The sequence below is a fragment of the Portunus trituberculatus genome, chromosome 39 (assembly GCF_017591435.1).
Source record: "Portunus trituberculatus isolate SZX2019 chromosome 39, ASM1759143v1, whole genome shotgun sequence".
Lineage (NCBI taxonomy): Eukaryota > Metazoa > Arthropoda > Malacostraca > Decapoda > Portunidae > Portunus > Portunus trituberculatus.
The window spans coordinates 7,355,822-7,381,003 of NC_059293.1; the positions used below are offsets into that span (position 1 = coordinate 7,355,822).

The 25,182-nt window shown below is 41.0% G+C and overlaps 1 protein-coding gene across 1 annotated transcript in view; it reads right to left on the reverse strand.

Moving 5' to 3' along the window:
• The window catches only part of LOC123515649 (protein misato-like), a 284,397-nt gene that overhangs the window by 229,453 nt on the left and 29,762 nt on the right, over positions 1 to 25,182 (reverse strand). The window contains exons 2-4 of the mRNA XM_045274468.1: positions 22,318 to 22,479; positions 12,397 to 12,477; positions 585 to 831 (exon numbers count right to left, since the gene is read on the reverse strand). Of these exons, the coding sequence (XP_045130403.1) occupies positions 585 to 831; positions 12,397 to 12,477; positions 22,318 to 22,401 (412 nt within the window). The 5' untranslated portion in view covers positions 22,402 to 22,479. The remainder of the gene's footprint in view (positions 1 to 584; positions 832 to 12,396; positions 12,478 to 22,317; positions 22,480 to 25,182) is intronic.

Here is a 25,182-nt window from a genome sequence, read left to right on the forward strand (position 1 = left end):
GACCAGCCAAGAACGCATCCCCCCCTATTTCCATTATTTCCTATGGGAAAATTACGTCCGCTTAACGAATTTTCGCTCTACGAACAGCTTTGACACCCCCTATCCTGTTCGTTAAGCGGATAATTACTGTGTGTGTGTGTGTGTGTGTGTGTGTGTGTATATATATATATATATATATATATATATATATATATATATGTATATGTATATGTATATATATATATATATATATATATATATATATATATATATATATATATCAAGGATTGGGAGTTACAGTTTGCAGAAGACCTTCAGCTATACTCACGATGGCTTGGTAACAATCAATACATACTCTAATTCAAAACTTTCAAAACTTTTCCTGGTAGCATTCAGAAATATGTTTTGCAATACATGAAAAAATTTCTTACAATCTCTTAATTAAAATTTCATAACTTAGTGCTAGATTAGTTCACTTCTACTTTGAAATTTTTTTTTTTTTTAAATGTAAAGAAAGTGCCTAAACAGTAAGTAAAATATGAGTTCTTATTCTGCTGAGACTAGTCAACCATATACTGTAAATGAATACCAAATATGATACTAACCAATGCATATATCTTTGTCTTCATCTCTTACACCTCGAAATTTTGCATCTTCTTGCTCAAGGTCTTTAAGAAACTCATTCTTTTCTTGTGGCAGCTGCTGAATAAATTCAACTTTTTCATCCCAAGCAGCTTCACTAGTAGAAGGTTCTGCTTGATAGTCACTGTATAATCTGCCTTCAACAGGCAGACTATGAAGGTTACCTTTCAAATCAATGGCCACAAGACGTGGTATGTAAGTTTCTTGCAACTGAAAAAAGAAGATAATATTTTAGCAAAGAACCAAGAAACCACATGAAAACCATGTCAAAAATTTAAATATGTGATTGAAATTTGGCACCTTTTACTAAAATCTCCCTCAAAAGTATGTCTACGGGGCATGTTCTCCAATTTACTATAGAATTTTGTTATCATACTTCATCAGAGATTTTCCTCTCAAAACAAATCCATCTATTATACTCTATCATACTCACAAGGTCTCAGCAAAAGGCCACTTTCAAATACAATATCATATCAAAGGATCCCATAAAGAGAAATTTCACATCATAAATTTCAACTGACGTCACAGCGGTAGCCAACGAGATGCCATGCTACCATTCCACCGTCAGTCGGTTGCTACTTCCTCGCAGTCACACATCTATCCGCTCCTGCTCCGTTCTACTCCAAGCAACGTCTCGCTGGGTAAGCTTTCTCCTATACAGTCCAAAGTTGACTGAGTGAAAAGCACATCAATGGACTACATATTTCTGATAGACAAGCAGTGAGGAGTTTGTACGGGGGTTAATGCCACCTTACGGTGATGCCACATGGTGTATTATGACCGTCTTGTCTCTGTCTCTTTTATTGAGCAGTGTGATGTCGGGCAGTCTCTTCCTCTGCCCCCCTCCCTTTCGTCATCTTCAGATGGCAAGAAAAGGAAGCGGTGCTCGGTGGATGATTCCACTCCTCCTCCACCTTGCACTTCATCACCGTCACTCCCAAGGCCGAGCTCGGCAGACGCCACGTCAGGGTCTGCTGTGTTTGGGGACAGAGTTGACTTGGATAGGCTGTCTAGCCTAGTGTCAGGCTTTATTGACAAGCTGAACAGGACACCGGCAGCGCCGGATGCATCTACGGACACCGGGAATGACTTTAGTGGTTTTCATGCCCTCTCATAGTCCGAAGACGAGGCTGGGGTTGCCCCTGCTAGGTTAGACCACCTCACCCATGACGTTGATGTGGATGAAGATTTTCTGAGGGCTTTGGGTGACCTTTCTGGACACTTCCATGGCGAGGAGGAGAAGGGAGAGCCGCTGGCTGACAGCTTGGCCACTATCCTCAACACCAGCCTTCGCCGACAGCCTGTGTCTGAGAGTGTGAAGTTAACGTGTGCAAAGATTAAGCTCCCAAGTAATGTGCCGAACCTCACGATGCCTGTGACAAACGCGGCTATAACCAAGGCCATGAGTGTGAATGGAAGGCTGGTAGATGCCAAGTTTTTCCAGACTAAGTGCCTGTTGACAAAGGCAATAGTTTCCATTGCTGTGTGTGTTAATGATATTGGACAAAAGAAGGGTAAGAGCTTGTCCTGTTATTTAGATGGCCTTAATAGTTGTTTGCGCCTTCTTACTTCAGCAGTGAATTACCTCATCCAGTTGTGAAAGGATGTGGCCCGAATCCATGTCCATGACTCGGCCATGGTCGATCTCTGCAAATGGGAGTGTGAGGTGGGTCAGCAGTAGTTATTTCCCTTTGATGTGACCCACAAGTATGAGGAGATCCACAAGGCAGGTCGGCTGGGCCGGCCGTCTTTCCGCCCTTCCTCCAAGACATTTGGCAAGAGGTTTTCTTCCTCTTCACGGTCATCACACCGTCCCTCTCAGGCTCACTACCAGTCCTGCCCTCGTTCTCAGACCCGGCCTTTTTTCAGCCAGTGGCCTCCCCAGAGGAGGGGGATGCACGTGCTGAAGCTACACCAGCACTAACCCCTCTGGTGAGTTCCTCAATTCCACAATTAGTTAATACTCCTGATAATTCTAGAGATAAGATTATTTCTGCTGAATCCATGTGGAGGTCTCTGACTCAAGATTCCTGGATTTATGATGTGGTGAGGGGGAAATGTCTTGATTTTGTGTCTTTGCCTATTCAGACTGTACCTCCTCGTCCTCTAACCCTGTTTCAAGCCGATGATTGGGCTCTGGACAATGCTTTACATCACTTCCTTATCCAGTCAATTGTGGAGCCTTGTTTACCTGATGTTCATGGTTTCTTTTCAAATGTTTTTCCTATCATCCAGCCAGTTGGCCCAGCAAGAGTCATTCTAAATTTAAAATACCTTAATTTTCATGTACCTTACTTACATTTTAAGATGGATTCATTGAAAGATGTCATACCTTTAATTTACCCTAACTGTTTCTTTGTTACAGTGGATTTTAAGGATGCTTATTACTCCATTTATGTTATGTCTGAGGACACGAAATGGCTACAGTTTATGGGGAAGGGCCGTTATTACAGATTTATTTGCCTCCCGCACGGGTTATCTTCTGCCCCTCGCATTTTTACAAAGTTAATGAAACCTGTCTTTTCCCACCTGCGATCACTTGGGATGGTCGTGTTATGTTATTTGGATGACTGTCTTTTCATTGCTTCATCAGTAGAGATTTTACAGGCTCAGGTCAGCTATGCCTTGCATTTCTTTGATTCCCTGGGTCTCACTGTCAATGTGCGGAAGTCGGTTCTGGAGCCTACAAAAAAGGTTACGTGCCTTGGTGTGGTGTTGAACTCTGTTGCCAAGACTACCACCTAAACATCTTGTAGGAAGGAGCGCATCAAGGAACGAGGCTTGCTGCTACTTAAGGGTAATGTCAATTTACGGGATTTATCATCTTTTATTGGTTTGACAGTGGCCTCTGCACCTGCAGTAGAGTTAGCTCCTCTCCGTTACAGGTATCTGGAGTTGATTCGAAACCAAGGTCTCGCCCAGTCCTGTGGTGATTTTGACAGGTTTATTACTTTGGATTGTCATGCCCAACATTTGGTCACTTGGTGGGTGGCCAATATAGACTTTCAGGAGAAGTCTCTCCTCTCTCCTGTAACATCCAGACTGGACTTTTTCATTATCCAAAATTTAATCAGGGAAAATGAGGATCGAGTGTGTATATACATATATATATATATATATATACAGGGTGTCCCGCGAGTTAAGGTACATACGCAGGGATATGATAGTTCAAGTGGATCTGATTAAAAAATACTCTATTAACATATGCTGTTTTTTGCTTTATTTAGTTAAAAATTGAAGGTGAAAATAGAGTGGTGGCGTGTGTTGCGGGAACCGCTTGGGCAGAATGGAGGAGGAGGATCATCAGCAAGGACACCGCTGTGTTTCGCTATAACCTGTAATATCAAGATAATGTGTACAATGCAAACACCGAAATACCTACAAAAACTATTTTATTACACCGTTTTATTCGTACTTGGCAACTCACCACAGCTGGCCAGAGTCTCGTCGCGATGAGTTCCTGGGCTTGTAAATTAATGTCAAGTCTCACAAGCCTCCTGTCATGTGTTCCTGCATCCTTTAATATTCAAGGCTCACAAGCCTCTTGTCATGAACAAAATTGAATAATGTTAGAAAACTTAAATAATGTTGTAGCCATGTCCTACTGCTGCTGCTGCTGCTGTTGATCCTCCTCCTCCATTTTGCTCTAGCGGTTCCCGCAACACATGTCACCACTCTATTTACACCTTCAATTTTTCACTAAATAAAGCAAAAAACAGCATATGTTAATAGAGTATTTTTTAATCAGATCCACTTGAACTATCATATCCCTGCGTATGTATCTTAACTCGCGGGACACCATATATATATATATATATATATATATATATATATATATATATATATATATATATATATATATATATATATATATATATATATATATATATATATATATATATATATATATATATATATATATATATATATATATATATATATATATATATATATATATATATATATATATATATATATATATATATATATATATATATATATATATATATATATATATATATATATATATATATATATATATATATATATATATATATATATATATATATATATATATATATATATATATATATATATATATATATATATATATATATATATATATATATATATATATATATATATATATATATATATATATATATATATATATATATATATATATATATATATATATATATATATATATATATATATATATGTCAGGTATAACTTTTTAAGTTTAATAATGCAAAAATATTACAAAGATAATCTTTTCTGTTCTAAGTATATGATGAAAATTTTCTATTACCTAGGAGTCAGTAGAAACTCAAGGATTGTTTCAGGAGCTATAATTGTAAGATTAAACAAGTACTTACCAAGTATGAAGTTTGATCGTAATTTCACGAACATTCAACATCACAGTGGTGTACAACGAGATGCCATACTACCATTCCACTGTTAGTCACTTTAGAGAGGAGGTTTGAGAAAGCAGTTACAAATTGCCGCAAGGACCATTCGCCCTAAAGTGAGGATCACAAAACAGACAGGGTAGGGAGGGAGGGCGTTGTACACCACTGTGACATCATTGAATGTTCGTGAAATTACGATCAAACTTCATACTTGGTAAGTACTCGTTTAATCTTACAATTTCACGTCACGAATTTCAACCGACATCACAGCGGTAGCCAACGAGAGCTTTAGAGAGGTTCCTCAAACCTACTATAATACAAAATCCAGGGAAAAAAACGAAAAGCAATACTCAGAACGTTGGTAAGGAAATTACCAAAATAGCAAACGTAAAACCCATCACATGTATTTCAGGACAGTATCACAAAAAATCGCAAGAACCTTCCACAGGGTACAAAACAATTTTTGTCCCTAAGTTTTATGCCACAACCAAGTACATATATTGTATATATAAATTTCTTGAACATTATGGGACCCAATCCCAGGAAACTTACAGAAAAAATTTCTTTCCCCACTTTGCAAACCTAAGAAGGGGGTCACAAACCCTTACAAAATTTAACATGAGAAAAGAACAAATGCATTACGACTAAACTGCCCTAGCAAACTGGACCTGCTGGGTAAGGAGCTAACTCTACTGCAGGTGCAGAGGCCACTGTCAAACCAATAAAAGATGATAAGTCCCGTAAAGTGACATTACCCTTAAGTAGCAGCAAGCCTTGTTCCTTGATGTACTCCTTCCTACAAGTGATAGTCATGGCACAGAGTCCAACACCACACCAAGGAACGTAACCTTCTTTGTAGGCTTCAAAATCGACTTCCTCACGTTGACAGTAAGACCCAGGGAATCAAAGAAATGCAAGGCATAGCTGACCTGAGGCTGTAAACTCTCTACTGATGAAGTAATGAAAAGAAAGTCATCCAAATAACATAACACGACCATCCCAAGGGATCGCAGGTGGGAAAAGACAGGTTTCATTAACTTTGTAAATATGTGAGGGGCATAAGATAACCCCTGCGGGAGGCAAATAAATCTGTAATAACAGCCCTTCCATATAAACTGTAGCCATTTCCTGTCCTCACCCCTAACACAAATGGAGTAATAAGCATCCTTAAAATCCACTGTAACAAAGAAACAGTTAGGATAAAAAATAAAAGTATGACATCCTTCAATGAATCCATCTTAAAATGTAAGTAAGGTAAATGAAAATTAAGGTATTTTAAATTTAGAATGACTCTTGCTGGGCCAACTGGCTGGATGATAGGAAAAACATTTGAAAAGAAACCATGAACATCAGGTAAACAAGGCTCCACAATTGACTGGATAAGGAAGTGATGTAAAGCATTGTTCAAAGCCCAATCATCGGCTTGAGACAGGGTTAGAGGATGAGGAGGTACAGTCTGAATAGGCAAAGACACAAAATCAAGAAATTTCCCCCTCACCACATCATAAATCCAGGAATCTTGAGTCAGAGACCTCCACATGGATTCAGCAGAAATAACCTTATCTCCTCTAAAATTATCAGGAGTATTAACTAATTGTGGAATTGAGAAACTCACCAGAGGGGTTAGTGCTGGTGTAGCTTCGGCACGTGCATCCCCCTCCCCTGGGGAGGCCGCTGGCCGAAAAAAGAACGGGTCTGAGAACGAGGGCAGGACTGGTAGTGAGCCTGAGAGGGAAGGTGAGAGGATCGTGAAGAGGAAGAAAACCTCTCGGAGGAAGGGCAGAAAGATGGCCGGGCCAGCTGACTTGCCTTGTGTATCTCCTCACACTTACGGGTCACATCAAAGGGAAATAACTCCTGCTGACTCACCTCACACTCCCATTTGCAGAGATCGACCATAGCCAAGTCATGGACATGGATTCAGGCAACATCCTTCCGCAACTGGTTGAGGTAATTCACTGCTGAAGTAAGACGGCGCAAACAACTATTAAGGCCATCTAAATAACATGACAAGCTCTTACCCTTCTTTTGTCCAATATCATTAACACACACAGTAATGGGAACTATTGCCTTTGTCAACAGGCAGTTAGTCTGGAAAAGCTTGGCATCTACCAGCTTTTCATTCACACTCATGGCCTTGGTTATAGCTGCGTTTGTCACAGGCATCATGAGATTCGGCACATTACTTGGGAACTTGATCTTTGCACACGTTAACTTCACACTCTCGGACACAGGCCGTCGGCAAAGGTTGGCGTTGAGGATAGTGGCCAAGCTGTCGGCCAGCGGCTCTCCCTTCTCCTCCTCGCCATGGAAGTGGCCAGAAATGTCACCCAAAGCCCTCAGAAAATCTTCATCCTCATCATCGTCATGGATGAGGTGGTCTAAACCGTCAAGAAGGTCCGGCTGGCTAGCAGGGGCAACCCCTGCCTAGTCTTCAGACGACGAGAGGGCATGAAAACCACTAAAGTCATTCCCGGTGTCCGTAGATGCATCCAGCACTGCTGGGGTCCTGTTCAGCTTGTCAATAAGGCCCAACACTAGACTAGACAGCCTATCCAGGGCAACTCTGTCCCCAAACACAGCTGACTCTGAAGTGGGGCCTGCCGAGCTCGGCCTCGGGAGTGACGGTGGTGAAGCGCAAGGTGGAGGAGGAGTGGAATCATCCACAGAGCACCGCTTCCTTTTCTTGCCATCTGAAGACGACGAAAGGGAGGGGAGCGAAGGAAGAGACTGCTCCGTGCCCGACATCACACTGCTCAATAAAAGAGACAGAGACAAGACGGTCATAATACACCATATAGCGTCACAGTAAGGTGGCATTAACCCCCGTACAAATTCCTCACTGCTTGTCTATCAGAAATATGTAGTCCATCGATGTGCTTTTCACCCAGTCAACTTTGGACTGTATAGGAGAAAGCTTACCCAGCGAGACGTTGCTTGGAGTAAAACGGAGCAGGAGCGGCTAGATGCGTGACTGCAAGCAGGTAGCAACCAACTGACAGTGGAATGGAAGCATGGCATCTCGTTGGCTACCGCTGTGACGTCAGTTGAAATTCGTGACGTGAAATCACTGTCGCTCCTACCATTCATCATTGGTGACACAGTGACATAGAGCATATGTTTACTCCTGATGAGTGTTGGCAGCTCACAAGCAAAGAAAAGGTGAAGAAAATAGCCAAAATACAACCGTAAAAAGCATAAACATCTATCGACGTGCCCCGAGTCTTGCATGATGTGTCCCGAGTTTTGCAGGTTAAGTTGTTATTTTGGGCAATGTAGTTAATTAATATCATGCATACAATAAACATTGTATTTATCTTATATCAAATCTATATTTGGTTGGTATTTAAAACATGTTAATTTTTTTTGGATCATATCACAAGAATTAATTCTATTTCCATTAATTTCTATGGGAAAAATTCATTTGATATACTTTTTTTTGTATACAACAATCTTCACGGAACAAATTAAAATCATATGTCGAGGTACCACTGTACAGTAGTTTGCATCCTTAGACTTTTGAGGATAAGCAATTTTTTTTTTATTTTGGTTTGCTTGACCAACTAAACTAAAAACAAACTTAACTGAAGTTAGCCTAACTAAAACTAACCTAACAGTAAAAGCCAAGCATGTAAAAAAAAAAAAAAAATTCATAGACTTGAATTACAGTGAGTATACTACCACAATATACAGCCAAGTCATGCGATGCTGGCTGTGTCCACGTCACCAGCTACTCCCTACATATTAGCATTAAAAAGTGCATGTTAACTGCAGAATTGCCACAGCCCCCTATCACTCTCCCTGAAATTCTCTATATCAGAGACCACTCTAAACCTGACCTAGACACCAACCCTTGTTTATATTTTGCGGCTCGACATAGGATCCCCCATTCCATGCCAGCTTACAAGTAAACAACAGATCCTGTCATCATTCACCATTCCAGACAGCACCTCACCCTCAGGAAAACCACATTACTACTCTAGGTTTAGTGTAGGTCTTTTATGAGCTTCTTAAGCATGAAGTCTATATCAATTAAAACACATTGAAGTGCATGGAAATGGGGAAAAATGATAAATACTTGAGTCACCTTGCCATGACCAGCTCAGTGAGGTATGAATGTCCGATCTGAATATTATTACAGTAAATAAGTGTATCATCTTGGCTTTTTAGTATTTTTTAACATTGTTCTCAGGTGTTTCGACAATGTTAAATACTTTTCTTTAATGGTATTTTCTCCACAAAGGAATATATACAAAAATTATTGATTAAATGTGCAATATAGCTACAAGCCTCCAGTATAAACCTCTCACATCTCCAGTAATATGATTAACACTGTCATACTACAATCAGTTGATAGGTGATACCGTATTTGATGGCTCATAAGATGCATGGGCTTATAAGATGCATCCAGTTATGGCAGACATTGAAATGACAAAAAAAAAAAAAAAAGTAAATGAGTGGATTTAAGCTCTAAATGTGAACTGAAGGATTTCTTCTGACATTTGACGACACACATGGATTTAGATCATTATTAGATTCCAGTATTTTGCATTTAAAAACTTTAATATTTGCTAGTAGCCTATGTGCCAATCCTGCTGTGAGATATAAACATGTACCTGGCATATGACTGAAAAACTTTAAACCACTCAACAAATGGTATAGGTATAAGGATGGACATGAGGCACTTCAATGGGACATAGGAGATTGGAGTAGCAGGTTGTTAGTAAAGGCAAGGACAGGTACACTGGAGAAGAAGACTAGGAATACAGATGAAGTGGATCAGAACTGTAATAGTTGTAGAGGGATGAGGGAAACTATAGAACATTTTCTGGTTGAATGAAGAGGAGAAAGACAGGTTGATAGGTTCAGTAAAGGCAGTGATAGAAAAAGAATGGGTTAGAAGGCTAGAGGAGGTGGAAGAAGGTGGAGTCCTCACTGTGCTGGGCCTATACCAAGGTGAGATGGAGAGAGATAGAAAGGCAATTATAGGTGCAGTAAAAGAGTTTCTAGAGCAGGCATGGAGAAAACATTCGTGAAAACTGCAGCGCTCCCTGTCTTTTGCTCTCCACTCTCTCCTGCAGGCTGCAGAAGGACTGAGATTGGAACACCAGAGGGAACCAAGACCTACAAAGTGATATAAAGCATAAAAGGTTACAAGAAGAAGAAGAAGAAGAAGAAGAAGACGACGAAGAAGAAGAAGAAATTGAAAAAGAAGAAAAACCAACACTACAGAAAATGAGCAAGTGGACATAATTCATAACGATTGGAAAATTGAATTTTGAATACAGCAATACTCCGCTTAACGAACAGGATAGGGGGTATCAAAGCTGTTCGTAGAGCGGAAATTCGTTAAGCGGACATAATTTTCCCATAGGAAATAATGGAAATAGGGGGGATGCGTTCTGGGCTGGTCCCCAACATACCACATTGGTTAAAAAAATAAATAAATAAATTTAAAAAATATATATATATATATATATATATATATATATATATATATATATATATATATATATATATATATTTCTATTAGCTTTTTACAAGCCTTGCCCCCAAGAAAGGATTGTTTTGTAATGCATAAAGTGAAATCTTACATGAAATACCAAAAAATAAAGCAGAGATGATGACATCGGCCACAGACGGCGGAGACTCCAGCGACTTGGCTGTTTCTTCTTTTTCTTGTGATCTTTTTAGCTTGGCGGGTTGTCTTTCACCAAGATATTAAATTTGTTTTCACTCCTCTATTGCCTGCTATAATGGATATCATATCTTATTACAGTAAGCCCCACATTTAGTGATCCTATTAGTCTGCCGAAACCATCGCTAAATTGGAATTTCGCCAAATTTGAATACTACTTTAAATAGGGAAAAATACCAATCAGTCTTTCGTCCGCCCAAAGTCCCCATTTCGAGTCCCCATTTACAGCTGCAATATCGCCACCTTCACGAGAATCAGCACCCCCCCTGAACCACTAGTGGAGGCCATGGTGATAGCGAAACTCGCTAAACAGCGAGGATGGGAGCACAAAAAATGAGTTCACACGCTGGATTAACACACACAATAGCTCAAGTGTCGAGCGGGAATGCCAGAGGCACTGTGGGGCTGACGTCACGGCCAAACAGACACGCGATTGACTCAGAGCGAGCAGGAGGCAGGACAGTGTAGCGTGGTAAATTCGCTAAATATGAGAGGAAATCGCTAAACTTGAGGGCTTGACCTTTTTCCAGACAGTCGCTAAATAAGGGTTTCGCTAAGCTGGATTTCGCTAAATTTGGGGGCTTACTGTTTTCATATATGCTCATGCCATGAGGATAACCTCGACTCTGTGGCACTGAGTGATAGTGAATTACTAATGAAATACCGCGGTATTTCATTAGTAATTCACTAATTACTAATTACTAATGAAATACAGCGATATTTCATTAGTAATTCACTATCACTCAGTGCCACAGAGTCCAGGTTATCCTCATGGCATGAGCGTATATGAATACTAAGATATGATATCCATTATAGCAGGCAATAGAGGAGTGGAAACAAATTTAATATCGTGGTGAAAGACAACACGCCAAGCTAAAAAGGTCACAAGAAGAAGAAGCGGCCAAGTCGCCAGAGTCTCCGCCGTCTGTGGCCGATCTCATCATCTCTGCTTTATTTTTTGGTATTCCATGTAAGATTTCACTGTATGCATTACAAAACAATCCTTTCTTGGGGGCAAGGTTTGTAAAATGCTAATAGAAATGTTTTGTGAACATATATGCATATATAAGAGACTAACACCACCTCCAGAGGTGATGTTCCCAGCAACCTTAGAGCAACCTCGTCACCGTCCCTCCAAGCATTCATGAAAGCCATTTCACGGCAGGAGGTTGCTCTGAGGTTGTTAAAGAATCTTGGATCCAGCTCCAGGAGCGCTAGAGACAGGCGGGGAGCCAGACAATCACAGCGAAGCTGCCATGTTCGGTACCTCACCCAGCAAATTCAAACCCAGAAAATTTGCTAAAATGGATGTGGTTGTACGTTTGCAGACTTTTTGGTCTAACTTTATATAGTACGTTAAACCGGAAATTCGTTAGACGAACGTTCGTTAAGCGGAGTATTACTGTATTGAAGCATCAAATAGCAAGGGAAACCTTTAGTTGATTGGAGCTGTTATGGTGATAGATTTGCTGCCTCATAGTTTTCTTGCCACATTATGAATTAAAGTTTTATGCTTTCTTATTATAATTCTTTTTTTATTAGAACAACTAATGCTTAGTTTGTACAAGCTTGATCTTGATATAATTTTACAATTCATATACAAATCACAATACAAACTAATAATGCATTGAAATTATGCAAGATATAAGCATTTTCACAACTCACATGTGATGTAATGCCATCTCTGAAGAGAAAATCATGGTTGATGTCCGTAGATGTAGCAGTGCTATACACAAAGCTGGCCTCCTGAAAGTTAGATAATATATAATGTACTGCAAGAACACAAAAATTACATGAAATGTTTCTTACAGGAATTCTAATAAAAACCAAAACTCAGTGAACTAATAGAGATGTATATAAAAAAGAAAACTAATATAAGCAGCATCAGTCATTTCTATATAATTAAGAAGCTTTTTGATGCTGACATCTGATGTATTCATTGATGATAAAAGAATTAATCAATAAAGAAAGAGAATGAGGGAGCTCTCATTCATGCAGAACAGCATCAAAATATTAGTTTTTACTGTGCTATCATCAGGTTGGCAGAATATTCTTCAGTAGTTTCATGACATCTAGGAAAAGTAAAAGTTACTTTGGATTTTTATATAATGCAATTTTATGCTTCCTATATATGCTCTAATGTAAGAATACAAAAATTGAGAAAAAGTAAGTAGTATGTAATGCAACTTGAAGTCTAGCAAGCTAGAGGGTAACAGACCAAGCACAATGATTCACCATGCATTCCTGATTGGAATTTGTCCTTAGTTTTAAATCTCTTAATGAAGTCCCCTTATAAGCCTCTGTGTTTGGCTTCATTGAGGGATGTTGCACTAAAGTCCTCTTTTCTTTTGGCTTTAGTGCCTGCTCGCCGAATTAGCGAACTGCATGGGCTGCCAGCAGAAGTTCGTCACTCAAGGGGATGGGTGTTACGGCCCGCCCGTAACATACTCCACTACCATCACCTCCTCCACTTCCTACCTCGTTCGCCACCTCTCCACCTCCCTTTCCACGTCACCGTCTCATGAACCTTCCACGTCACCATCTCATCAACCCTCCACGTCACCGTCTCATGAAGCCCCGCTACTGTCCCGAAGTTGGATTCACGCGGCCCCATTCGACTCAAACGGAAGTGTTAAGCAAGCTCTCTGACTTCTGGAAGTCAGTCGAGGTAAAGGCCTCAACCAGTGAACACACCGCCTCTTGGACTACCCTGGGATCCACCTCACCCAGCATTTCACCACTGCGACACCTCATTACTATCACTTCCCCTCGTCCCGTTTTTTCCACATTGCCTACATATAGGATTAGTATTATTGTTAGGTATTAAGTTGGGTTCTTTATTGTTGTATTTATTTCTGTGTCATATATATATATATATATATATATATATATATATATATATATATATATATATATATATATATATATGTCAGTTTCATGTGTTTCTTGTTATATCTATGTGTATGTCAGTTTCATTGTCATTGGGTTATTAAATAGCTTCTTAAGTGCCCCCTTTTGCATTTCCTCACCAGTTGAACCTGCAGTGTTTTTTTTTTTTTTATTGTTATTGTTCACCGGCTCCCCGATGCCAATCTTACCCATTTAACCGGTGAACGTAACAATTGGTCCTGAGGCGTGCCTACAAACCTCCTGAACTGAAACAACTAGACACCTGGTCAGAAATACATCAAGTTGTCATCCCCTTGTCTGTAAGACCAGCCATTATAGAACTAGCTCATGATGGATTGTCAGGTCATCTAGGCATCCAAAAAACCTACAAGAAGGCTCTTCAACATTTTTTTTGGCCAGGAATGAAAAAGGATGTGTCACACTATGTAAAAACATGTCACATATGTCAAATTATGGGTAAGTCTAACGAACGCCTTGTGCCAGCTCCTCTGACGCCTATTCCAGTTCAGACGGAGCCCTTCGAAAAGATCGTTCTGGACTGCGTAGGGCCCTTACCCAAAACCAAACAAGGGAATCAGTATTTGTTAACCCTCATGGATCCCACTACCAGGTACCCTGAAGCATTCCCTCTTAAGAACATCACATCAAAGACCTTTGTAAAACATCTAATACATTTTTTCACCTCGGTAGGAATTCCAAAACAAATTCAGTCTGACAAGGGTAGCAATTCCACTAGCAATTTTTTCCAACATATAGTGAATGAGCTAAACATCGACCATGTAACCTCCTCAGCTTACCACCCCCAATCCCAAAACTGTCTGGAACGGTTTCACCAAACATTAAAATCCATGATGAAGAAGTATTGCTTGGAGCATCAAGGAGACTGGGATGAAAGTATCTCTTTCCTTCTCTTTGCTTTAAGAGAATCTCCTCAAGATTCTTTAGGTTACTCCCCTTTTGAATTACTCTATGGTAGACAGATTAGGGGGCCTCTCAAAATATTAAAGGATCAATGGTTTACTCAAAATACTCCTTCATGCCCCAGTGTGTCTGACTACATCAGTAACCTTAAGAATAAAATCAGTGAAGTCAGATCTTTTGCCAAATCAAACTTCCTCAAATCTCAAACTAAAATGCAACAAAATTCTCTTCCCAAATCTGTCATGAGAAGTTTCAAACCAGGAGACAAGATTTTACTTTTTCTCCCCACTCCAGGCAATGCTCTTCACAGTAAATTCATGGGACCTTATGTTGTGGCTCAAAAACTAAGTCCATTAAACTATGTGGTCCCACACTCCTGACCGTCGTACGGATTCCCAACTAGTTCATATTAACCTAATGAAACCTTACCACTCCAGAGAACCAGAGAACGACTTGTCTCGCACTGTACCTGTATGTCTGGTAGGGAAGGAGTCTGGTCCTGTGCCCCCCGAGGAAGAGTCCGACATCAAATTCCTCTTCTCGTCACCTAAAGGACGCCCCTCAAACAGCCAAATCATGTCCAACCTTGATGAGGTTTTTCTTTCCTTAACACCTTCACAACAGTCTAATCTTAAAAACTTATTGCTAGACTTTTCAGAAATCACAGGTGACCTTCCAGGACTTTGTACTACTATCCAACATGGTATAACATTAATATCTAATAACATCAAGCCTATAAGACAACCAGCCTATTGCATTTCACCCATTAAAAGAGACTTGATGAAAAAAGAGGTAGACTATCTGCTCCATCATCACCTTGCAGAACCTAGTACAATAAGGTCCCGGGTTACGTCAATCTCGAGTTACGTCAAACTCACACTTACGTCAGTCCACTATAAGGCAATTTAAGATTAAAAAAATTGAAAATTTATAAATCGTTAAGCGTGGGGTTTATTGTTATTGTTGGCCGCCAGGCGTCACTAGTGGTTATCCACCACATCGCCCACCTCATGCTTGAATACAATAACACTCTACGTACCTCAGTTCCACCACACCGTCGCCCCTGGCAAGAGTGTTCCTACATCTGCGTTTGCTGACTATCTTAGTATCTTGCTCAATGGCACCAAAAAGAAAACTCCTGAGTGATAGCAGTGATGCTAAGAAAACCATTACGCTACAAGAAAAAGTGGACATAATTAAAAGACATGAGAAGGGAGGCAGCAGCTGTGTGTAAGGGAGTGAAGAAGAAAATGGGAAGCCCGTTACCATGACAACGGGGAGGTTGATGACCTTGAGGGTTCGCGCACCCATCACAACAAAAACAACTCCGGAGCCTTCGCCTGGGCCACACGACACTCGCAGCTGACTTGCACCGTCTGCGCCTGTCTGCTGATCCCTATTGCCCTTTCCTATTGCATTTCCTGCCCCGCTGCCCACGTTTCTACTCCCACCGCACTGCACTATGCTCCCAGCTGTCCGCCCTGGGACATTCGACCTACCTACCCTCCTGGCAGCCTCAGGCATCCACCCCTCTGGCAACATACAATCCTTCGCATTCGCGGCCCTAATCAACAACAAAAACAAGCTTGTGTTTCATATTCCTACATACTTGTAAATAATATAACAATATAACCTTTTACTTATATAACGCTTCTACTCCTACCGCACTCCACAAAGCTCCCAGCTGTCCGCCCTGGGCGTCACAACATTCGACCTGCCCACCCTCCAGGCGGCCTCAGGCCGCCCCTCTCGGCAACCTGCTGTCCTTCGCGTTCGGGGCCCTAATCAATATATTCCTACATAGTTGTAAATAATATACCAATATAACAATATAACCTTTTACTTACCTGAATAACCATAAAAAATTATTGGTTGAAAACTCGATAATATGCTTTGAAAGTACAAAAACTCGAGTTACGTACAAAATCGACTTACGTCATGTTTCAGGAACATAACTCTGACGTAACTCGGGACCTTACTGTATATCCCCCTGGGCTTCTCCCTGCCTGTTAACATCTAAGCCAGATGGGAGTAGTCGATTTTGCATCCACTACAGGAAATCAAATAAAGTGACGATACCAGACTCCTACCCATTGCCCTTGATAGAGGACCTTACAGATGGCATAGGAGTAGCCAAATTTGTAACCACTATAGATTTACTTAAAGGTTACTACCAGATTTCCCTCTCGGATGAGGCCTGAATAACATCCGCCTTCATCACTCCCTTCGGGCTATACCAATACACAGTGATGCCCTTCGGCTTGTCTAATGCTCCCGCCACCTTCCAGAGGGCTATAAATTACATCACCCAGAACTTGGAGGGAACATCTGCCTATCTGGACGACCTGGTGGTGACTTCGGACAACTGGGTGACACATCTGACCCGTCTCCGGAGGCTGATGGGTTGGTTGCAGGAAGCCGGTCTTACAATCAACCTGGCCAAGTCCACCTTCAGGAAGTCTACGGTGGTCTACCTGGGACGTGGTGGGGAACGGCAAGGTTCGCCCCAAGAGAGCCAAAGTAGAGGCCATCCTTGGCTTCCCTGTCCCTACCACCAGGAAAGCTCTCATGAGGTTCTTGGGGATGGCTGGTTTCTACAGACGATTCAGTAGGAACTTCTCCACCCTGGCCGCCCCCCTGACAGACCTTATCAGCACTTCCGTCCCCTTCCACTGGACCCCGACCTGTGACCAAGCCTTCCAACATCTCAAGGCGTTCCTCTCCTCGGAGCCAGTGGTCTGGACGCCAGATCACTCCCGCCTCTTCCATCTACAAGTGGACGCGAGTGGAGTTGGAGTGGGTGCTGTCCTACTACAAACGGACCCCACAAGCGGCATCCTTCATCCCATCGCCTATCACTCCGCCAAGCTGAAAAAACACCAACTCAACTACTCCACCATCGAGAAGAAGGCTCTGGCACTCATCCTGGCCCTCAAACTACGAAGGTCTTCACCGATCACAACCCTCTGGCCTTCCTTCACGCCATGAAGAACCGAAACCAACGCATTCTTAAGTGGGTCTTGTTAACTCAACCCTTCAACTTGGAAGTCCACCATATCAAGGGGTGGACAACATCATCGCCGACGCCTTATCAAGATCTCCTGTCTCACCCCCTTCATGAGCCCATTACGGAGGTCTTAGGGGGGAGAAAATGTTATGGCCCGCCCGTAACATACTCCACTACCATCACCTCCTCCGCTTACTACCTCGTTCGCCACCTGTCCACCTCCCCTTCCACGTCACCGTCTCATGAACCTTCAATGTCACCGTCTCATGAACCCTCCACGTCACCGTCTCATGAAACCCCACTACTGTCCCGAAGTTGGATTCACGCGGCCCCATTCCACTCAAGCAGAAGTGTTAAGCAAGCTCCCTGACTTCTGGAAGTCAGTCGAGGTCAAGGCCTCGACCAGTGAACACACAACCTCTTGGACTACCGTGGGATCCACCTCACCCAGCACTTCACCACTGCGACACCTCATAAGTATCACTTCCCCTCATCCCATGTTTTCCACATTGCCTCCATATACGATTAGTATTATTGTTAGATATTAAGTTGGGTTCCTTATTGTTGTATTTATTTATATATATATATGTCAGTTTCATGTGTTTTATGTTATATCTATGTGTATGTCAGTTTCATTGTCAATGGGTTATTAAATAGCTTCTTAACCCCTTCGCGCCGGATGTTAAAAAAGCCCGCCTGTATGATATAAGGGTAGTAGTGCCACGCGCCCGAGCGCGGGAAACTCGTGCAAGCTTGTCATACTTGTCATCTTTGTGTATTATGCTGCTATTTTTTAGTCACTATATCGCCTTCGAAGAGGAAAGTGGACGCTTCTCGGAGAAAAAACAGAGAGAGAGAGAGAGGAGAGAGAGAGAGAGAGAGAGAGAGAGAGAGAGAGAGAGAGAGAGAGAGAGAGAGAGAGAGAGAGAGAGAGAGAGAGAGAGAGAGAGAGAGAGAGAGAGAGAGAGTGACATTTGCTAATATTTTAGACACAAGCGGACGCATGTAGCTTATCTTCGAGAGAAGAGGGGAGGGAGGGAAGGAGAGGGAAACGAAGGAGAGAGAGAGAGAGAGAGAGAGAGAGAGAGAGAGAGAGAGAGAGAGAGAGAGAGAGAGAGAGAGAGAGATTAGAAAATTTGTTGTTTTTGTATGTATTTACCTATTTACCTATTTGTGTAGGCCCTTTACTTTTCTGTTCCAGGTTTCCAGGACGCCACGATGAGTTCTGTACCTGCTTCAGAAATTCCTCGCTCTCGCATTCTTTCCCTGACAGTAGACAGGCCATCAACTTTGTGTTTCATGATGGGATGCTCTTCTAATGCCAGGGGCAGCCTTAATACGTTCTTCTTCCTCGTTATGAGGCAAGATTCCCTGATGAGCATTCTCACTAACATTCCCATCCAGGGCTGGGATGTCCATAGTGGCACAACCATCCATCCTTTTGCCTTTTCTGCTCAAACCTTCTGCAGACACCTAGCGATCAAGGAAAAGGGTGGAAACATGTAAATCAACTCAAACTGTGCCCAGTTTATTGAGAATGCATCAAAATGTTCAGCTTCAGGGTCTGGTTTCCATGAACAAAACTTTTTCACTTATATGTTAAGTCTGGATCCAAATAAATCAATGCTTGGTAGTCCAAAAATTTTGCAGATATCCCCAAAAATGTTTTCATCCAGTTTCCACTCATGTTTATCATTAAATTTACGAGATGCTGTATCAGCCAAGAAGTTTGCTTTACCTGGTATGTGAGAACATATAATCCATGCTTTGTGCTCTCCACACCATTCCCATATGTTAATGCAGATTAACATAGTTCAGAGCTGTGGTGTTGTCACAAAATATTTTTGTTCTTCCCTTGAATTTGTTGTTCAAATGATTTCAGGGAAAAAAGGATGCTTTGAGTTCCAGTGCATTAATATGTAATTCTCTCTCTTCTGGCAACCACCTGCCATTTGCTGTTTGGTGGTTAAGGTAGCAGCCCCAACCGAAGTTTGAAGGATCAGTGTACATCTCAATCTCAGTACCTGCCCTGAAAATTTTCCTATTTTCACCTGCCACATGATTTACCCACCAGTTCAAATCTGTTTTCATTTCTTCTGTAATTTCCATCCATTTCTCAAAGTTACCTCTTTCTTTTGCTAAAGCTGCAATTTTTGCCCTTGCTAACTTTCTGTAATGTAACTTACCCATTTCAACTGCTGGGATTGCAGTGACCAAAATGCCTATTACTCTAGCAACTTCCCTGATTTTGTCTTTCTTTTTGTTCATTAATTGTTTACAGCTATTCACAAGGCTAATAATTCTGCACTCTGGTAGCATAACTGTCATGGTCTCTGAGTTGATGATATAACCCAAATATTCAATTCTTTTGGTAGGTTGTAACACAGACTTTTCTTCATTGATGCAGAAACCCATTTTGCTTAAGACCTGTATTGTGCTTTGAATGCATTCCTTGCAACCTAACCATGAACTGCTGCACATGAGTGTCATCAATAAAGCTGGTGATAGTGTATCCCTTCTCTCTCAACTTAGCAAAGATGGGCTTCATTAACTTAGTAAACAGCCGAGGGCCATCAGAAATACCATTGGGAAGGCATGTGAACTGGTAAATTTTCCCCTGCCAGGCGAGCGAGGAAACAGCTGCGATGAATGTGCCACAATCTGCAGTACCTGGACATGGCCAGGATGATGATGACTGCAACACTGAGAGCGAGGATAACGCCGAGGAAGCTACAGTAGAGCGCGCCGGTAACATCACCATGCCCAGGAAAAACAGGAGAAAATCGTGGTGGCACGGAGATTATGTTATGTAATATTTTTTGTATGTTTCTGTTTCTATTTTCTTTTGTGCTTATGTTTTCTTTTGTTGTTGTGTGATAGCCGGGTTAGCTATCACACAAGCCGTTAATCACATATATATATATATATATATATATATATATATATATATATATATATATATATATATATATATATATATATATATATATATATATATATATATATATATGTTTTCTGCCTGCCTCCACCTGGGCCACACCATACTCCTTACTTGCATTGCATACGTCGACTGTCTCGTAACCACTTCTACCCTTGGTGTATGACTACCCCTGAGGCCATGGAACATTTCCTGCTTCAATGCCCACGCTTCCTCTCTCAACATACTGCATTACGCTCCCGGCTCTCTGCCCTGGCCATAACAACACTCAACGTGTCCACCCTCTTGGCGGCCTCAGGCGTCCACCCCTCCTGGCAACCTGCTGTCCTTCGCCTTACTTGTGCCTTCTTGAGACCGCCAGCTACCACGCCTGTGATACCCACACAGGACTACCCCAGGGCTCATAAGGCTTCAAAAGAGGCCATGAAAATCTATGGATCCTTGAGCCCTGGGGTAGTCCTGTGTGGGTATCACAGGCGTGGTAGCTGGCCGGTCTTCCTAAAGAAGGCACAAGTAAGGCGAAGGACAGCAGGTTGCCAGGAGAGGTGGATGCCTGAGGCTGCCAGGAGGGTGGGCAGGCTGAGTGCTGTGATGGCCAGGGCAGAGAGCCGGGAGCGTAATGCAGTATGTTGAGAGAGGAGGCATGGGCATTAAAGCAGGAAATGTTCCATGGCCTCAGGAGTAGTCCTACACCAAGGGCAGAAGGGGTCACAAGAGAGACGTTAAGCGATGCAGGTGAGCACTGAGCATGGTGTGACCCAGGCAGAGGCAGGCAATGGGTGATGTGAATTGCGCTCCTTGCCATGACTGACTGACTGTTTGAATCTTGTAACGGCACTCATCCTCCCCCACTGATGGACCACCCCATCCCTCACCCCCTTACTACCTGCGACCTGTGCGCCATCTGTTAGAAGCGAGGTTCCCTAATCAATTCTTTCAGCTCGTTCATTGAACCCGTATATCCTCCCTAAAATCCTTGCCCTCAAGCCAGCAAAATAACATTTAACTGGGTGAAATATGAGCAGCAACCAGCTCTGCAACCAGGTAATGGGTAGAAATGGCCACTGGAACTCGTGTGACCAGAAATTTTCACGTGAAACAGGAAAAAGATAAATCCCAAGCGAAAGAGGCAAGACGAACGTCTGGACAGCGTAAGATTAACGAAGCAACTGGCGGCGTGGGGTGACGTGGCGTATCTCATGGGAAAGTGTACTTCAGCAGAAAAGTGATTTGCTGAAGTAAAATTAATAATTATGGGCAGTAGTATGTGTAATAACATACATTTTTTTAAATAAAAAATCCATATTTATCCACATACTTACCCATAATTATTAATTATAACTGAGTTCCACTTCCTCCCTCTAGCTATGACCTTTTAGGCTAGAGGCAAATAAGAGAATCAGCCTGATGGCTAGTACCTGGGAGTAGAAAACGGACTGGGTATCTTCTCAAAGAGAACAAGAAAGGGCACCTCAAGTATTTCTTTTGTTTCTTTTCTCGACCTGTTACACATGGGGTTAGTTTGCTGTGGGAATGGGGATTTAAGCAATAATTAATTATGGATAAGTATGTAGATAAAAATAGATTTCATATTAAAAATCCTATATTATATATATCTAGGTTAAATGTTTATGAAATAGCATCCATTTTAAATGTACGGCCATAAGAATATTCAATATCTACTGTCCACAGATCTTTATATCTATAATATCACAAAAAATAATAGAGTAAATACTGCTATAGTACAATTATGAAAAAAAAAAAACAAGACAAATTATAAAAGTCACAACACTTCTTGATTGTAACCAACCTGAAGATTCCACCAGTGAGTTCCTATGAAGTTTGCATGATGACCCACTTGGAGGGTAATGAGCTCTCGGGTGACTTGAGACATCTTGGCCTTTTCTAGATGACAGACAAATATACTGGTACTCACTTATTCTTTCATTCTGGTGATGTAACTTCAATTTCTCTGAAATATGATTTAATTCATTCTTCAAATTTCAGAAAATTTTAAAAAGTAAATTTTATCAAATAACGACAATGCATGTTGAAAAACTGAGATAGCAACAATCAAATCTAATGACCTAATGACTAGTTACATAACGTGATGCCAATTTGAAAACAAGTAAATAGCTTTTGTATTAACAATATTAAATTACACCTTTAATTACTTGCATTTGTTTAAGCAAAACAAGTATTTAGCAGAAGCCTGCAAGATTGTGAGAGCAAAACTAGTCTATAATTGGGGTGATACTTCTAGACTAATTTTCCAAATTGTTCTTTTATTATGATAGAGGCATTAACCACATCATTATATCTCACAAAGAAAAAACTGAATATCAGGAGATAGGCATGTCTTTATTTATCAGTAACATATAATAAAAATGCCATTATTCCACTCCAATGCAAGCTCACACACTCATCTAACCTCAATGTTATTGTTTTTTTTACTCAAACATTTCAAGATGGTATTAATTAAAACATAAGTTAACATTATTATTACAATTATTTATTTGTTTTTTTATGTTATGGCCTACAGCATTTGTAGGCACACTTGAAGAGTGTGTAGGAAGCACTGTTCGGCTTCAGCCCATTAGTGGCACAAGCAATTTTATTCATAGTGGTACCTATATTAGGACCCATATCACCACCCAAGTGCATCTTCAGTGTAACTACCTAGAACCTGGGTATCATGGTGACATATAGGTAACTTGAAACCACTCCACAAATGCCAGTTTCAAAGCAGTATGTGGTGGGATTCAAACCTATGCGTGGACGTCTGCCTGATCCCACGCTCACCATCTTATCCACTACGCCACTGCCTCCTTAATATAATTTCATTTATATTTCTGAAGTGACTTTAAAAGAAAAAACACTAGTAATGCTGATGAATGAAACAAAAATATGTTCAATAATGTTATAAAAGAAGTCGCAGGAGTTTATGCAAGTTTGTTACCGAAATTTTGATTTACTTCTTGCACCCACTAAGCATTATTAGGCTAAGTATAGCTTTTTACCTCATCAATTTCCTTCCAGTGCCCTTTTTTTAACATGTCAAAAGACTAGTAATGGTAAAAAAAAAATTAGAAATTAACATGCTCAGTACACCACTCCGGGTAGTTATAAAAGAAAAAAAAGACCAATATATTTCTGTTTTCTTTGAGCACAAATCCTTTATGACCTTCATTATATTTGCAAATCAGTAATTTGACCACTATCTCCATCCCCCCAACCAACAAGCAAAGAGTCATGGAGAAAAGTTGCTTGGAGGAAAATTTGGTCATACTTAACCCCTTCAGTACCATGATGATGTTGGTTTTACATTCTTCTTGATGAAGAATGTAAAACCCATTGACCCAGAAAGAAAATTAAAGCTATATATATATCACAAAAACAAGAAAACCAGCCACCTCCTCCTGAAAATCTACCCAGACACCAAGAAAGAAAAAATGCAAATGTCAGTCATGTATAGGTTTACATGTAACCAAGGAAACTGTGAAGTCCTGCCTACAACCTATATTGGCATGACAACCACAAAGCTCTCAAGACGACTAACACTACACTTAGCATCTGGAGCTACAAAAGATCAACAGCAGAAAGAGCATGGCATCACCATCACCATGAAAATAATAGAAGACAATACCAAAGTCATTGACGGATGCCTCAATAACACAAGACTAAAAATCTTAGAAGCTCTCCAGATTAAAGAAAATACTCCCACACTAAATATCCAAGCAGAAGATCTGCAAGCACTGCTGAGCATGAGACGATCAAGGCAGACTAGCCTGGCAGAGTCAGAGGGAGATGAGATGCATGGAACCAGCCAAGCAGCATCATCGCAGCTAAAGGCTGCCCTCAGCCACGACTGGCAGGTGGGTATAAAGCCAGTGAGACCACATGACTTGTCATTCCAACTTCCATCAAAGAAGGAACAACACCAGCTCCTGAGGAAGGGTCAAGAGACCCGAAATCCGCATCTAGCAACAATAACTAGCAATAGCGAAATAATCACCGCATTGAAAAGGAAAAAAAGACACTCTTAAGATATAAAGAAAATATCTTAAGGAAAACTACTTTCAATGAAATATACAATATATATATATATATATATATATATATATATATATATATATATATATATATATATATATATACAGGCAACCTTCGCTTAACGAAGGAGTTACGTTCCTAAAAAACCCTTCGTTAAGCGAAACTTCGTTAAGCGAACCGACTATAACTAGTTTAACCCCTGACTTGAACTTCCATTGAGAGTAAACAAAGCGACAGTGCATCATAGTACCGTGAAAGGTTTAATGAAAGTAAAAATTACAATGTTAAACATTTAGGCAGTTTAATTTAAGTCATTAACCCCTTTGCACTGGATGTTAAAAAACCCCGCCTGTACGATATACGGGTGGTAGTGCCGCGCGCCCGAGCGCGGGAAACTCGTGCAAGCTTGTCATACTTGTCGTCTTTGTGTATTATGCTGCTATTTTTTTGTCACTATATCGCCTTCGAAGAGGAAAGTGGACGCTTCTCTCGGAGAGAGAGAGAGAGAGAGAGAGAGAGAGAGAGAGAGAGAGAGAGAGAGAGAGAGAGAGAGAGAGAGAGAGTGTGTGACATTTGCTAATATTTTAGACACAAGTGGGACACATGTAGCTTATCTTTCGAG